Source organism: Chionomys nivalis, chromosome X (genome assembly GCF_950005125.1).
Source record: "Chionomys nivalis chromosome X, mChiNiv1.1, whole genome shotgun sequence".
In the NCBI taxonomy this organism is placed as follows: domain Eukaryota; kingdom Metazoa; phylum Chordata; class Mammalia; order Rodentia; family Cricetidae; genus Chionomys; species Chionomys nivalis.
Window position 1 is genome coordinate 101,062,991 of NC_080112.1, and position 16,606 is coordinate 101,079,596.

A 16,606-nucleotide genomic window follows, 5' to 3' on the forward strand; every position below is an offset into this window, starting at 1 on the left:
CATCGCGGGGGCGCTTGCTCCTCTTTTTTCCCCCACTATCCGAGAATAAGAGAAAACAGAAACAGAAATGCAGAACGGTGAGACAAAGGAGAGAGAAAGAGAGACAGAGGGAAGAGAATGTTGCATTTAAGATATGAAGATACATGAGGGAGATAAACAGCAAGAAAATCAAATCCTCATTTTTTTTCCTGTAATCTCTGCAAACAAGAGATGCAAGAGGCGCTCAGTACTTAGGTGGACTCAGCTTCAATGGGAGCACTCCTCAAGTCCGGTCCACCCTCCCTTCCTAACTCTGCTTGTCCCGCGCCAGTCAGGCCTCCCCCGACTCCCGCAAGGGCTCTGCGGGGCAGGGTACTCCACTCGGTTGGGCCGGTGTGTAAGTTTCCGCTTGGCCCCGCCTCCCCTCCCCCCCTCCGCCCCTCCCCACGCCTTGGTCCCGCCCCAAGACCGGAGCCCGCTGGGCTGCGCGCTGATTGGCTAGTGCCTGGCGTAGCCCGGCTCGGCAGCTCGGGTTCTCTCTAGCTCTCTCCAGACTCCGCGGCCAGTAGTTTGCGGCAGGAGGAGGAGCAGCAACAGCAGCAGTAGCAGCGGCGGCTGGCTCAGAGAGGAGACGGACGAGCCGGCGCAGACGGCAGCACCAGCTACCATTCACCATGCCTGGCTTGCCCGGGGGACACTGGCATCCACTTCCCTAGCCCCTCTCCGGCCGGCGGTGCGCTGTCCTCTCCAGCGGCATTCCAGCTGAGCCGATTCATCTGAGATCCAACCTCCCACCCCAATCCCATTTCTTCCTGCTCTCTCCTACTCCACACTCACACTTCCCATCCACACACTCACTCTTCCTCCTTTTGGCACATCCACGCACAGCCTGGTTCAGATAGACAGACCTCCCTAGCGCGCGAGCGCCGGGGAGGGCGGAAGCCCTAAGCGGGGCGGACAGACGGACAGTGCTTCTCCTGGAGGATGGGATCCAGACGCTCCCGCAAGTAAACTTTGGAGGCGTCAGAAACCGTCGACCCTGGCAGCTGCAGAGGCGGACCCCAGCGACATGCAACTGAACTAAGGAGGGCTTCCTTTGGCGGCGGCGGCAGCAGCAGCAGCAGCGGAGGCGGCGGCGGCGGCGGCGGCGGCGGCGGCGGTCCTTGGAGCGACACCCCAACCCAAACCTGGAGAGGCGAAGAAGCCCCGGGTGCCCGCAGCTACAGCCCCGCCTCTTCTAGCCGGTACTGTAGTAGCTTCTCTTCCTCACCTTCCCATTCCCCGTACCCTCCCCCCAGGGCAATTGGAAAGAGCAGGACTTTGATTTTCTTGGACAAATTGCCATCTTCCCATTTTCATAAACTTGAGGCGGAAGCCTGGGCTGCGTTGGTAACTTTGATTTCCGAGATATAAACGCCCATAGCCCCTCAACCGCTCTGTGGGAGGAGCCCTGTGGCCACCTCGGATCCTGGGCAGACGCGCCCCCCACGCCCTCGGACGCCAACCTCGGCGCTAGAGAGAGCACTCTCTCGCATCTCTCCCTTCCCCCTTCCTCTGCCCGCCCCGGGACAGCCCTCCAGCTCAGCCAAATCCCCAGGCGCCCAAGGAGCTTGTCAGCAACTCAGACTTCTACCTACGACCCCCCCTTTTCTTTTCAACAGGCCTTGAAGAGGCCGGAGTGCCCCCCCCCCGAGTCCGGAGGGCGCGTACCGGGCGGGAGCTTGCTCCGCAGTGAGCTGGGCGCGCTGGGGGAGGTCCTTGCGCATGCCAGGTGCATAGACTACGCGCTCGCCTGCCCCAGTGCTGGTGCGCAACGGCTGGTCGGGCAGTGCCTGAAAGGCTGCGCTCCAACAGCCTTAGGCGTTCGCGCTCCAAGTACGGTCCTGACTCTGAAGCTTGTGGCCGTCTGGGGCGTGCAAGCGCCACTCGACCCGCAGCCCTGCGCCGCTGCGGCCAGTCGCGTCTGGCTAACTTTGAAGGGGGAAAACTGAGTAGCCGGGCTGGAGGGAGGGGGCTCGGGGCCGTGCGGCGCTCTCTTGGCCCCTCGGAGTCCCCGGGCCCCCAGAAAGCCGCTGCCAAGTCCACTACGACCTCAGCATTGGAGCCAGCACGGGTTCATCCTGTGCGCCGCCGGGCTGCCCTGGGCGGGACTCCTCCCGCGGCCCCCGGGGCCACGGGGCGCGCGCAACAGGCGGCCCGAGCCGGCGGGAAGCTGGAGCGCCGGCGGCGACGGCCTCGGAGGGGTGTGGAGAGGCGAGGCCAGGCAGAGCCCCGCGCAGCCATGGAGTCCCTCTTCCTGCCGATGCTACTGCTGCTGGCAGTCCTGTGGACGCAGGCGGCCGCCCTGATTAACCTTAAATACTCAGTAGAAGAGGAGCAGCGCGCCGGGACGGTGATCGCTAACGTGGCCAAGGACGCGCGGGAGGCGGGCTTCGCGATGGATCCGCGGCAAGCTTCTACGTTCCGTGTGGTGTCCAACTCAGCTCCGCACCTGGTGGACATCAACCCCAGCTCAGGTCTGTTGGTCACCAAGCAGAAGATCGACCGAGACCTGCTGTGCCGCCAGAACCCCAAGTGCATTATCTCTCTAGAGGTCATGTCCAGCTCAATGGAGATCTGTGTGATTAAGGTGGAGATCAAGGACCTGAACGACAATGCTCCCAGTTTCCCGGCCGCACAGATTGAGTTGGAGATCTCTGAGGCAGCCAGTCCCGGCACGCGCATCCCACTGGACAGCGCTTATGATCCGGATTCGGGTAGCTTTGGTGTGCAGACCTATGAGCTCACTCCCAACGAGCTCTTTGGCCTGGAGATAAAGACGCGGGGTGACGGTTCGCGCTTTGCCGAACTCGTGGTGGAGAAGAGCCTGGACCGCGAGACACAGTCACATTACAACTTTCGCATCACGGCACTCGACGGAGGCGACCCACCCCACATGGGCACAGTTGGCCTCAGCATCAAGGTGACTGACTCTAATGACAACAACCCAGTGTTTGGAGAGTCCTCCTACTCAGTGAGTGTGCCTGAAAACTCACCTCCCAATACACCTGTCATCCGCCTAAATGCCAGCGATCCAGATGAGGGCACCAATGGCCAGGTGATCTACTCCTTCTACGGCTATGCCAATGACCACACACGTGAACTTTTCCAAATTGACCCACACAGCGGCCTAGTCACTGTCACCGGAGCGCTAGACTATGAAGAGGGCCACGTGTACGAGCTAGATGTGCAAGCCAAGGACCTGGGGCCCAACTCTATCCCCGCACATTGCAAAGTCACCGTCAGCATAGTGGACACTAACGATAACCCGCCAATTATCAACCTACTGTCGGTCAATAGCGAGCTTGTGGAGGTGAGCGAGAGCGCCCCCCCGGGCTACGTGATAGCCCTGGTTCGGGTGTCTGATCGCGACTCAGGTCTCAATGGACGTGTGCAGTGCCGCTTGCTGGGCAATGTACCCTTTCGTCTGCAGGAGTATGAAAGCTTCTCCACTATCCTTGTTGATGGACGGCTGGATCGCGAGCAGCACGACCAGTACAATCTTACAATTCAGGCTCGAGACAGTGGCGTGCCAACGCTGCAAAGTGCCAAGTCCTTTACTGTGCGCATCACTGATGAGAATGACAACCACCCACACTTCTCCAAGCCTTACTATCAAGTCATTGTACAGGAGAACAACACTCCTGGCGCCTATCTGCTCTCTGTCTCTGCCCGCGACCCCGATGTGGGTCTCAATGGCAGTGTCTCCTACCAAATTGTGCCATCACAGGTGCGAGACATGCCCGTCTTCACCTATGTCTCCATCAATCCGAACTCTGGTGATATCTATGCGCTACGATCCTTCAACCACGAACAGACCAAGGCATTCGAATTCAAGGTGGTGGCCAAGGATGGCGGCTTGCCCTCGCTGCAGAGCAACGCCACAGTGAGGGTCATCATCCTCGACGTCAATGACAATACCCCAGTAATCACCGCCCCACCCCTGATCAATGGCACTGCTGAGATCTATATTCCTCGAAACGCCGGCATAGGCTACTTGGTGACTATGGTTAAGGCAGATGATTATGATGAGGGTGAAAATGGCCGAGTCACCTATGACATGACAGAAGGTGACCGCGGTTTCTTCGAAATTGACCAGGTCAATGGAGAAGTCAGAACCACTCGCACCTTTAATGAAAACTCCAAGGCTTCCTATGAGCTGATAGTGGTGGCCCGTGACCATGGCAAAACGTCTCTTTCTGCCTCTGCCCTTATCCTAATCTACCTGTCCCCGGCTCTTGACGCCCAAGAGTCAATGGGCTCTGTGAACTTATCCCTGATTTTCATTATTGCTCTGGGCTCCATTGCTGGCATCCTGTTTGTCACTATGATATTCGTGGCAATCAAGTGCAAGCGTGACAACAAAGAGATCCGGACCTACAACTGCAGGTAGAGCCAACTTTTCTTTTTTTCCCTTCTGTGTTTTGAATGAGTAAGGTGTGTGTATTTGTGTCTGTGTAAAAACCCCAGTGCTTTTGTTTCCTGCTTAAATGCATGCAGCATACTCGCAGTGCTTCATTGTGGAGGGTGAAAAGTTTGTGACAGTCCACGTTGATCAATTCTTTTGATCTGACAATTTGCTGGAAGACAATCATTTACTGTTTGAATGGATTCTGTCACATAATGATGATGAGCAGAAAAGCAATTATCATTTTAAAATTTGCACAGCTGTCTTCCATGAAGTTAAGGTAGAAAAAATGAGAGAGGTGGAGGGAGGGAGAATCAGAGAGTGAGAGAGGAGGGAGGGAGGGGAGAGAGGGAGAGCTAAAGAGAGACAGATTTTCATATTTTTAGCAAAAGTTCTATGTATCATGATTTGAGGGCTTGGTTTTCCTGGAGCACAGTGTTTTGTAGACAAGAGCTAAAAGGAGATAGAGTACTGACAGCTGCCTTGTCCTGCTGTGGGGTTATACTCAAGAGGGAGCTGGGGAGTGAGAGTTTATGATGGGAAAAAGAGAGTAGGAGGAAGACAGAAAGCAGTGTGTGGGGAAGCAGGTCATTAGTGGTTTTTAGAGTATTCTTGGCTTGTTTTGTATTTAGTCCCAAGACATCTGGCTAGACAAGGTGAAATTCTGTCAGGCATCTGTATGTTTTCAAATATCTGCTTGGTTGATGTGTGAAGACCAAACATCCCAATAAGAGACAAGACTGTATCCAGATGTTTCTGTAAAAATAGCAGTCTTCTGGAGTTGGCTATGTTTTTCTCTAATGTGGGGCTGTGCTGTGGCATTAAGATCTGGTCGCTACCAGTGGATGTCACTATGGGCTATTATGTTACAGTTTCTCTGAAGTGTGTGTAGGATGTGTGTGGGGGTGGGGAAACTAGAGGAGAGGAAAAAGAAGAGAGGGGAGATCTGTAGAAACTTGAATGGCATGTAATGTAATATTTTTAAAAGTTTTGGTTAACACATTAGAGTTTCTTGTTGAAGATTTCTTGCAATTTGATAGAAGAAATAAGTCTAAGAATTTCTAGAATCCTACTTAGGATAATGCATATAATTTTTTTCCAGCAGTGTCTCATCGAAACAGTTGAAAAAGTTATTTTTATTTTCTTTACTTTGCTGAAAATGAATGGTGCTGCTATTTCCAGCCAAGGTGTGTGTGCTTGTGTGTGTTTTCAGCACACCTACACAGCCACTGTATCTTGTGCCATCTGTGCATGCATGTTAATCAGTCAAAATATGTTCCTGTAGGTCCGATTTGTATCTGACACCATCTGAAATACACACTTCTGTGAATCAGAGCTCCCTGAATATGTAACAGCCATGCAATTATTGTTTCCCTTTTACTATTCTCTGCATTACACAAGTTAGTAGACAAATGCTAACCACACATGAATATCAATCAGGTGCCATAAAAGAGCAGCTGCAATGCCTCATAAATGCTTTAATCCTGTTACTGGTGAAATGGCCGTGACTTTTCTTTCCTTCAGTACCAAGTCACTTCAGATGGGAGAAATGGAAATTAATATTGCTCTTACCTTTGAAACCTGTGACTGCCAATGGTGATTTTTATAGGAGAAAAAAAATGCAGGGTCAATAAAATTTTATTTATATGGAGATAATGATAGAGGGGACTCTTTTTAAGCCATTTTCTCAGCATAAAGTAAATGCACAAGACCCTTCCCATGATGAAAAGGAAATCAGCTTGAAATAAAGATATTGAAGGGTTTGCCACTTCTTGGTGATATATGACTAGAAGTAAGAGCTCTTTCTGAGAGCTTGCCAGGGAGATCATTAAACAGGGAAGAGAGCTTTTGAATTGGGGGGAAAAGTGCAAATCTCAGTGCTCTCCAACTTCACCCAAATGTGGATTTTGTAAAGCACTCTTCACTGCTATGGCTTGCAATTAATGAAGTACAGTTTAATTAAATAATTGGTCAATACAGAATGGGCTGTGCAATGAATGCCTCAGCTGAATAATTGGATGGGGCATTGCCAAACTTACCCATCATGGGTAAACAAAATGATTAGAACTTCGCATTGATTCAGTAAACAGATTAGAAAAGAAATGTAACCCTGATCCTGAGGTTTGGGGGATTTTATCTGTTCCTCAGCCTCTGTATCATCAATTTGCCATCATTTTAAGTCAGACTGGGCAGAGAGCAAAAGGGTGAGGTGAAATAAATTGCTTAGCTCTAGGTAGGTCGCAGGGACAGAGCAATAATTTGCCTTGGTGGATATGGGTAGATATGCAAACTCCCCATCTGCTCAGACGTCTTAGAATCCTAAAGTTCAGGAGCCTGTCTTTCTATGTATGTGGTTAGGCAGGGGTTTCTAGTTCTTTGCTCCTGTAGGACCTCTTCCTGAAATGCATTCATTTATGGGACTTGTGGGATGATCTGCAATTGCTGCTTGAATTGGGTTCTTTTTTTTTTTTGTATTCTGATAATTAGCTTTGTTGCGTGAGAATACAGACACACTCTTTCTCATGTAAAGTCCAACCTGTATTATTTATTAACCTTATTGTTTTGCTGATTATTGCTTAGATATTGAATTCTTAAACAATAAGCTGAATTTATTATGTGCAAAGTAATACATGACATTGAGATTCTGACTTCATTTTAATGTGTTTCTTTTGACAAGTCTCTTAATGCTTGGTGTCTTTGGTGCACGTTCCTGGGTCTGTGTCAGTGTTAATTAAATTGAGCTTTTTATGTTCCAGTTGCAGCACAGCTGCTTGTAGGTACACCTGAATGGAGAAGGATGCTGAATGCACTAACCTTTAAATTCCTTTGCAGTAATTGTTTAACCATCACTTGTCTCCTCGGCTGTTTTATAAAAGGACAAAACAGCAAGTGTCTGCATTGCGTCTCGGTTTCTCCCATTAGCGAGCAGCAAGACAAAAAGGCAGAGGAGAAAGTGAGCCTAAGGGGAAAGAGGTAAAAAGGCTTTTCCCCTCATTCAAATGGGCTTGGCTATCAGATTTCTCTAGGAGCGGAGGGGGAAGGGTGGAAAGTAGAAGGGAGCTGGGCTAAGGCAGGGAGGAGGGTGTGGATGAGCAGAGCTAGGAGCTGTTGGAGGACAGGGTCTGAACCTCTACCCTAGTCTAAAAGTGATCAGTTTAATCGCAGAGGAAGCTGATCCACGATGTTTGCCACACTGCAAATTCCTAGAGGCGGTGGCAAGGGGCAAGGGCTTTTCTTACTTCCCTCTATCTCCTTTTATGTTAAATTGGCACTTACTTTTTACTTCGCCCAATATGGCCTCTGGGTTCCAGGGAAGCTTCAGATTTGAGCATTTTCATGCTCTCTCCCATAGGCTCAACTTTCCACATATCCCCCACCCCTGCTCACTGGCCACTCACAATAAAAAATTCCAAATCTAAAATTTGAAAATTTCTTTGGGAGGGTTGGTGGGAGGTTAGCATATTTACTAGGAAGACTTCATGGCCCCCAGCTTGTTTTCGCATGCAAAAAGCACAGGGAGAAACTCGATGATGTAATGCGCCAGAATAAGGAGCTGGAACAGAGATGGGGTGCAACCCTCTGGGGTGCTTAATGTTTATTCATCAGTATATGGTCTGGGAAGGTGTTATCTATTCGTGCTGCCTTTTCTGTCACATAGAATCGCTGAATACTCCTATGGGCATCAAAAGAAATCAAGTAAGAAGAAAAAAATTAGTAAGAATGACATCCGCCTTGTACCTCGGGATGTGGAGGAGACAGACAAGATGAATGTTGTCAGTTGCTCCTCCCTTACTTCGTCCCTCAACTATTTCGACTACCACCAGCAGACACTGCCCCTGGGCTGCCGTCGCTCTGAGAGCACTTTCCTGAATGTGGAGAACCAGAATACCCGAAACACTACTGCTAGCCACATCTACCACCACTCCTTCAACAGCCAGGGTCCCCAGCAGCCTGATCTGATCATCAATGGTGTGCCCCTGCCTGAGGTGAGTGCAGCTAAGAGCTCTTGTGAGGTCTTCTCAGATCTCCTTTTGAGGCTGCTTGCCCTCCTACCATGGGCCATTCTGGAGGCATATTCCTTGTCTACGCCTATTTCCACACGCAGTATTTGGTAATAGTGCCTTTTGGGACAAAGAGTGATTTAACATAGAGGGCTTTTGTGTAAGGGGTGGGGTTGGGAATCTGAACTCAAATGATCTGAACCTTTACATGCCTTCATAATGTCCCAGCATGGTAAAATATTGCTCCACCTGTTGCAAGTATGCATGCTCAAAAGCCAGTGGCACCAGCTTGGAGACTAAAGCAGCTTCGGCTTGCCAAGCAGTCTTGAAAATGATTGAAACCCTATAATGCTTCAACTCCAATTTCCTCTGGTGGTTCAGAGTCCTAAAGCCACTCCCAAGTTTGCTTTTTCTCTTCTCATACTACTGTTCTCTACCATCTTGCTGAGTCTATGGCTAAAAGGATACGAGCAATTAAATTTAAAAAGTCACATTGCCGTTTCTTAGCAGTTCTGGTAATATCGTTTGACAGTTGAGGATGTTGAAATTGTCACAAATATGAACAATTGTGTGAAGTAGCCATGGATTTAAATCAATTGTTTCTCTTCAGTTTGAGTGATTTCATGGAGGAATTTTAAAAAACACAATAAGGCCAAATATTTGTTGGTTGTTGAACTCTTTTGGGAGAGTAGGGTAATACACCAGTGATGGTAAAAGAGTCAGAAAGAGGGGGACTGAGTAGAAGGCTAAAAACAAGTCCTTAAGTTGGTTTCATTTTCTGTGGATTGCTTAAATACCTCTTTGGGTAGAAATTTGATACACTGGGAGACATGCTCTCCTTCTGGTCATTACAGAAGCCATTTCGTAGATTTCAAGCGCATCCCAACAGTTTTCCTGTGTACCAGTACAAGCACCTTCTCATTAAGAACTTGCAATCAGATATCTTGATAGATTTCTCTTTGGTAGAAGGTGAAACAAAGGTTCAGAGGAACTTGTTCAGCCTCCAAGAGAAGATCACACAGAAAGGAGGAGTAGAACACCTTGCTCTGTACTTCTTGGTGTTTGAGTGGTACTTTCTGCCTTTAGGAATGATTCACACTGACATACCTAGGCAATGGTGTGAACATAAAATGGACTTAGTGTTTGTATTAGTTTTGTATGGCAAAGGGTGCTTAGGACCATTTACATTGTGTCTCCTAGTTCCTGAAAAATAGTTCCTACCAGAATTAATAGCATGGAAAAGCAGTATTTTTAATGAGAAACTCATAATAGTCCACTGTCAAGAAAAGCACCAGCATTTAAAGTACCTAATTCCATAAACAACGAGTTATTGAAAGTCTAGTATTATTTCATGTGAACTTACTTCTAAGTATTAATGACTTAATGACCCTTAATACTGCTAGGGCCTCAATCATACACTGCTTGGGGAGACACTGTGGACCACTAATAGTTCAGTCACAGAGACTGAGGGATAAGGGTTTGTAGTGGAATCAAATAGACCAAGATTTTGAGTCCAGGAGTCACCCTTTACCATGCAACCTCACTGAGTCTCTGTTTCCTCAGCTAAAAAAAGTCAGTACATCTATTATTGAAAGTTTTTCCAAGGAAAAATAAAGCGTTATGAATTGTAAAGAGTGTCTGTGGTTAATGGGTGTCTGTAAAAAGGTAGAATTTTTTACTTGAAAATTGGAGATTCACACTGGCAACAGGCTATTCACTTGCGTCTGTCTTTCCAGGCTCTTATAACCAAAGAGGAATTTAGGCTGGCTCCGTGTAATTAATACCTACAAGGTGGTGTAACCAGACCATTGATTCATAGTGATCATTGAACAATGAAGATAAAAAATACTACAATTGATATCCCATTGCTGGTTTGCTATTGCTCAGGGAAATGGACAAAAAAGTATTGAATTCTGAAGATTTAGTGATTATTTTATAATCAATTCAAGTTCCTGAGAAAAGGGAGCCATGATGTCTATTGAATATGTGGAAGAAGCAGGAGATAGTAACTATGATTTCTGGTTCGCCTAGTATCGTGGTGTCCTTTTTGAGTTTCTGCTAAGGACCAGATAAAACAATTTTAGAAAGCTAAAGTCTCAGTTCTGTTGCTTTCTCTGACACTCAAAGCCGGCTATTCTTTGTCCAACAAAATTGAACAGATCTGGTTAGACTGAGGTTACATGTGTATTTCCAGTACACAGTCCTGGAGGGCTCATAGCCAAGCATCTACCAAGATATTTAACCTGTATTTACCATGAAGCTTTGAGTAGGGAAAAATGACACGTCTTTTCTTTCAAACAAGAAGCCACTCAACATTGACAGGAAGAAGAGGAATGATTGGTGCATTTATTCAACTGATATTTGTTGAATGCGTGTTCCTTGTAAGGTTCCTTGTAGGGTCTGTAGTTCCAGAGACCAGACCAGACCAAACCAAACCAAACCAAACCAAACCAAACCAACAATGAATGCAATGAATTCACATTATAATAAGGTCAACATGCAAAAAGGTAGTTTGCAATATGTGATATTAAATGCTGCTATATTGTGCAGTAAGATTCCTAGAATAATAATGTTCTGATATATGTCCTACCTTTACACTTTCCTCATTAATTGACTAATCCATTCAAGAAACAATTCACTTATTAAGAAATTATAGTACTGAGTGATAAGTGCTATAATGTAATAAGCAGATGATTCTTAAGTCATGACACTAAAATTATATTTTATATTAATTCATGAGACCATTTTTGTTTGTTCATTAACTCAACCAACTAGCTTTATTGCATGGTTTGACTTTGTCAAATACTGTATCTGCTGTTTGCTAGTGATGCAAAGATAAAACACTTGATCTTTGCCTTTAGACAGCTTAAGAGAAACAGACAAATAATACAATTTCAATTCTGGATGATGTTCATTTCCTAAGCATATGTGACATTCTTACTCTTCAGATTGGGACCAAAGGTGACTTTATATTAGATTCTTCTGCTGTGTTACCTTTTATGACACACACTCCCTTTATTATTTCTATGGTAACAGGGCTCATTTGACATAGTAGTTAGACAAGTAAGTAGACTCAGAACTACTGTGTTTGCCCCTCGCTGCTTCTACTCCACCAAACATAGAAATGGATCACCATTTCATGAAATCACAAAGTGTTTTTGTAAGGCACAGTGTCGCCGCTATGTAGTAGGTAGCTTGGAGATTCCAAATAAGTGTAAGAGGAAAGAAACTTCTGCCCTCAGAGAGTTCACAATTTAGCTGGGGAACCAATATCACTCAAAGGATTCAACTGCCAAGCAGGCATCAAAAAGATAGCTATGACCACTTGTTCTTTTGTATGCTTTTAAGTACTTCTCCTTCCAAAGCAAGCCTTATATTATTTTTTATGTAAATTAGATGCTGAGCTACCTAGGTTTGGTGCTGAATTGATTCAGGCTTTTGTTTGGGTGGTGGGGCTCAAACCAAGACCTATGTGCATGTTAGCTGGTACTCTGCCACTAATTACCCTGAGCCCTGAGGGTGACTTTTTCATCCATAAACCTGGTTACCTTTGAAAGTTGTCAGGTCTAAGAACATGGAAAAAGGAACCTGAATGTGGTTAGGTAGGCTAGGTAAAGGAAGTGGAGCACTTGTCTAGAGAATTGGAACTTAGCTTCTTGCACTGCATAGATAGCTTCCTACAGAATGGGATATGAATACTTTCCCATCCTCTGCTGTTGCTTGGGATGCCAGCTATGGCAATTTTATGGTTTTGTATGCAAATATGAGGAGGTAAAGTGGAAGGTATCGTTGCTATTTGCAGAAGATTTTTTTTTTTTTTTAGAATTAGTGATGTTGTGCACCTTTGAAGTATTTTAACTTGGAAGGTGAGATTCACATTCCTTGGCATCCTAGTTTATTTAGTTTATCAACTTTATGTGAGAATGAGGTGTGTGCGTGTGTAGAAGACAGAAGAAAAAAGAAGGAGGTTGAATAAGAAGAAAGATATTGGATTTGTTATTTTGTTAATATTTTCTGAAATTATGTCAATTTGTTCTGTGAATCCCTTAATGCGCCGTGTTTTGTTTTCTTCTGATATTACGTGGATGTAAGCATGAATAGTGAGTGCTTTTGGGTTCTAGAAAATGTTATTCCTTTGTACATTGGCATTGTTTTATTCCCTTTTGGTCAGTAGTGGCTCTGGTCAATAGAGGGAGCAAATAGACCTCGTGTTTTTCCTATGAAGAATGGAGATTTGGGTAGACTCTGTCTATTTTTTGCTTTCAGGGCAGGTGAGGTGGTCCAAATAGATTTAACTTTTGTGAGATGCTTTAACTGTTTAGTTTCTGATGCTGAATGATTTGGAGCTGCCAATTGTGCGGGGTGCATAGTACACAAACTTCCAAAGCTCCCACATAGATTCACGGGGGTTCTGTTCCATTTTGACTTACCCACAGTCATCAATTTTCTCCTTGAGTTTTAGGTTGAAATCATTTCCTGGCAAAATGTTGCATTTTTGGTGTGAAACATCCAAATTGTGTGTTTGTGTGCACTTGCTTTACACAAGTTATCGGTGTAACAGCTATATAAGTAGTAATGTAGCAGAGGAAGAATCTGCAGAACAAGGATATGTGTGACAGGTGGGAATGGATGCTTCCAGTTATTCTGCAAAACTGTTTGAGTGCATGGCTATGTTATGGAAAATACAGAGAATAAAACATCATTTATGCCTTGAAGGAAAACAAAAGAAATAGCTCAGCATGCTTTGTTCCTTCAAACAAAGAAGTTAGGGATTTGCAATAAGTTGAGAAAAATTTTGGGCTGTTGATAACCACAAGCCAGTCAAGACAGACAACAGATCCAGAAAAGCAATAGAAACCTGGTAACGATGATGAAGCTAGTTATAAGTATGGATACGGCACAGTATCACTTGCAGTTAAAGCAAACCAACAGACCTTTCCTCCAGTGAACTTAGTTTTTTAAAAAAACGCTTCCTTGTTAGGGTATCTTGGACTCATTGAAGTCAAAGGTCAACAGAAATCCTGAGGCTACAGGATGAAGCAGAGGAAAACAATGCTTCCCCTAAATGTCTTTGACTTTTTCACAAGGCTAGGGCTGTACTTTTACCAGTAGATATTCTTGGGCCACTCGTTGCCTACTGTATGTTTACAGGCCTGCTTCACAACTAGCTGAGGTAGTGTGTTTCCCAGCGGGCATCAGTCAGCAAGATGTGTTCCAGAATAAACTGTTCCTCTGTCGTCTCCACGCAACTGCTGCAGAACTGAGTTAGTTTACATTAGTATTTGCTAATTTATTATTATCATTCCTTATTGGCAATTAACTGGTTACCTGAGAGATCATCTCTCTCCCTGTACACCTTCCCTGAAGTTGAGCTTAGCCAGAGTGCTTGCTAATGATCCTGAGATTTTTCTCCCCAGGGATCTGGAGGCAGGACATTTTCCAGAGAAAGCTCTGGGGCTTTGGAATTCCTCTTATCGCAGGATCATAGTGGTCTGACCTGCTTTTCTTCTGTTAGTCAGACTTATAAAGTGAAAGGGCTGTCCCATTTCCTCCCTAAACTTGTCCTGAACTACTTTTGAGTCCATATACTGTGCCTAGATGTTGAAACTTAGCATGCAGGAGATAGTTACAAAGGACTTAGAGGAATGGAAAAAAGGTGGAGCTACCTGCTGCCAAAACTAGATAGTCTTTCATTCATGGTACTGCAGTAGATACCTGCTTGTGCTTTCAGATGTTGACCGCCCCTTGTTTAGGGGAGGCCAGGATTGGTTGGATAATGTCTCAGATGTGGCCAAATGAAGGCATCTGTGTAAGAGTTCTGCATCTGAAAAATGAGAGGCTGGTGCTGGAGTAGCCATTTTCCCCCAAGGAGAAGAGGCTGGATATCTTGATGTGTGGCTGACTGGCCTTTAACGTGTGCTTCATTTACTTCAAACAATTGAGAGGTTTGAAGTGAAATCCCGGAGGGTTGGTTGTTTGCAGAGGGAAATGCTCTTCAAGTTTCATTTCCTGTTGAATATGAGGAGTGACTTTTGTGCAGGCTGCTTAGTGGGTTCACCAGCTTCCAGTGTGCTCATGCCTCCCTGAGTCCCCCAGAGGAATGGTGAACAAAAGTCTTGTCACTGGTGAGATGGGCTTTGTCAGCCCTAGGAGCTTGGGTTCCCATGAAGAAGCCTTTTTGGCTCCTGTTTAGTGTTTTGCTTAAAATTTTGGCTGCGGCCACAAAGCTCCATAGAATTCCTGGAATAGTTATCAGAAAGGGACTCCACGGTCAAGAAAATACAGTTACAGAAAAGGCAAATGTCCTGGGCTTGGTGGCACAGCTGTGTCATCACAGCTCCAGGGAGCCTGAGGCAGAAGTGTCTCAAGTTCAAGCCATGCCTGGTCTACAGAGTGAATTCAAGACCACCCTAAGCGACTCACTGAATCCTCATCTCAAAATAAAAAGAAAACAAAGAGGCTAAGAATATATTTTAGTCGCATGCATGAGTGAGCTACCTTCAATGCCCAGTACCTCCCACCCTAAAACAAATGACTTTCCCAGGTGCATATCTTCATAGCCAAACTAGACTGCCTGCAGCTTATAGTAGGTCTTCAACTTCCAAGTGCATTCTCCCTCTGAACAGAAAAACAACAGACCTCTTCGGAGGATCTAGAGGTAAACCTCTGTTGGTAAGTGTATTCCTAAAAAGTTGACAGCCAATGAGTGTTTGTTTTGCAAATTAGACCCTTTGTTATCAAAACCAGGGTGGTCTTCTGTATTTAAAGAAACTTCCAGTGGATTCCTTCTTAAAGAAATGATCCTAATACGATATGAACAAACATCTCTAAACTGATTTCCTTTGGCAGTCTGGAGTTTTAAACGTATTTTGTTTGCTTAAAACGGGCTCATTACCATGTCAAGATTTACATAAGTGTTGATAGCTGGGTCAAATTCCTTATTCCCTTGGAAGCTAACTGGCTCTCGAATTCTCATGGGTTAACTCCTGGTTGCATTTCACTTAATTAAAAATGCAATTATGTAATAGTTAAAAATATACAGTCCAGACCAGACAGATACACATTGTGTGGATTTAGCAAATGTTTATACTTCTTATTTTCTACAGATTAAAAAAATTGAAATAAAAATGTATAGCTTTCCAAATTTAGTTCAGTCATTCCCTTCCAGCTACACTCTTAGTAAGCCTATGGCACAAACCTGCCTGGACTGTTTTTAGTTCTTTTGACTTTCTCTTTTTGAGTTTATTCCTTTTCCCCCTAGGTTGTAAAATGACGACTTCCTGAATTAGGTAGAACCCCAAAATTACCTTGAAATATGAAAGGATTCCTTTATAATGTTTGTTTTAACTGATTTGAGAAGGGAGAGAATGGATTTTCAAAAGAAATGAGACTGAAAGATGAACCAGTGTTAGGAACAGCTTGAGACCTGTACGTGTTTGGGATTTAGGGAGACAAGAAGTTTGTGTCAAGCAGGTGTGCACCTTGAGCTCAGCCTTAGTGGACTAGCACCAGGCTTTCTTAATGTCAGATGCTTAAGCGCTGTCTTCATGGGTATAGTCCTCTGATGCTTCAGTAAGCTTCTGAGTGCCAGGGTGGCCAGTTTTCATCTTCTCCCACTGGGGCCCATCTGGCCTTCATTCTGTGGCAAGCTGCTCTCCTTCAGTACCACCAGTAACTGGCCTTGGCGGCCTCAGCCTTCTAGATTGGTTGCTCTTAAATCTGATTTCCAGAGCATGAAGGGCACCTCTTTTCTTATTGTAGTTTGTTCTTCTGAACAAAATGGATTCCCTGCATGGGCTGATCATAGACACCTGGATGACTTTTAGATCATCTGAGCCATCTTCTCCACTCTCCTACCCTATTCCAATTGCTTATATGAGAAATACAATGCTATCACCCAAATGTGAGGCCAAGGATAGACTTTTCTGGAATGACTTTTAATTCAGAATTCTGAGCTAAAGGCTGTCAAATAATCACTGCTGCATGTGAGACTCTGCTTAAGTATATCCTAGAGTGAATAGGCTTAATTCTTTGGAAATTATTTCCTGAGGACTGTTTTTTGTTTTGTCCATTTTGAGTTTGTCTTTGTTTAAAACCCTTCTCTTTCTCATTAATGCCCATAGTTTGATTTCAAGAAGTCTGACTGATTTAGACTACCAAAATGTATAGGCAATTTGTT

At 45.3% G+C, this 16,606-nt stretch overlaps 1 protein-coding gene across 6 annotated transcripts in view; it reads left to right on the forward strand.

The window, feature by feature from the left end:
• The first annotated feature begins 560 nt into the window (after positions 1–560).
• Pcdh19 (protocadherin 19) overlaps positions 561–16,606 on the forward strand; it is a 102,930-nt gene continuing 86,884 nt past the window's right edge. For 2 of the 6 annotated variants that reach the window (XM_057759726.1, XM_057759727.1), the window contains exons 1-3: positions 561–4,407; positions 7,259–7,399; positions 8,085–8,412. In XM_057759726.1, the coding sequence (XP_057615709.1) occupies positions 2,261–4,407; positions 7,259–7,399; positions 8,085–8,412 (2,616 nt within the window). In that variant the 5' untranslated portion in view covers positions 561–2,260. The remainder of the gene's footprint in view (positions 4,408–7,258; positions 7,400–8,084; positions 8,413–16,606) is intronic. The other 4 variants (XM_057759729.1, XM_057759730.1, XM_057759731.1 and 1 more) reach the window with 2 other exon arrangements.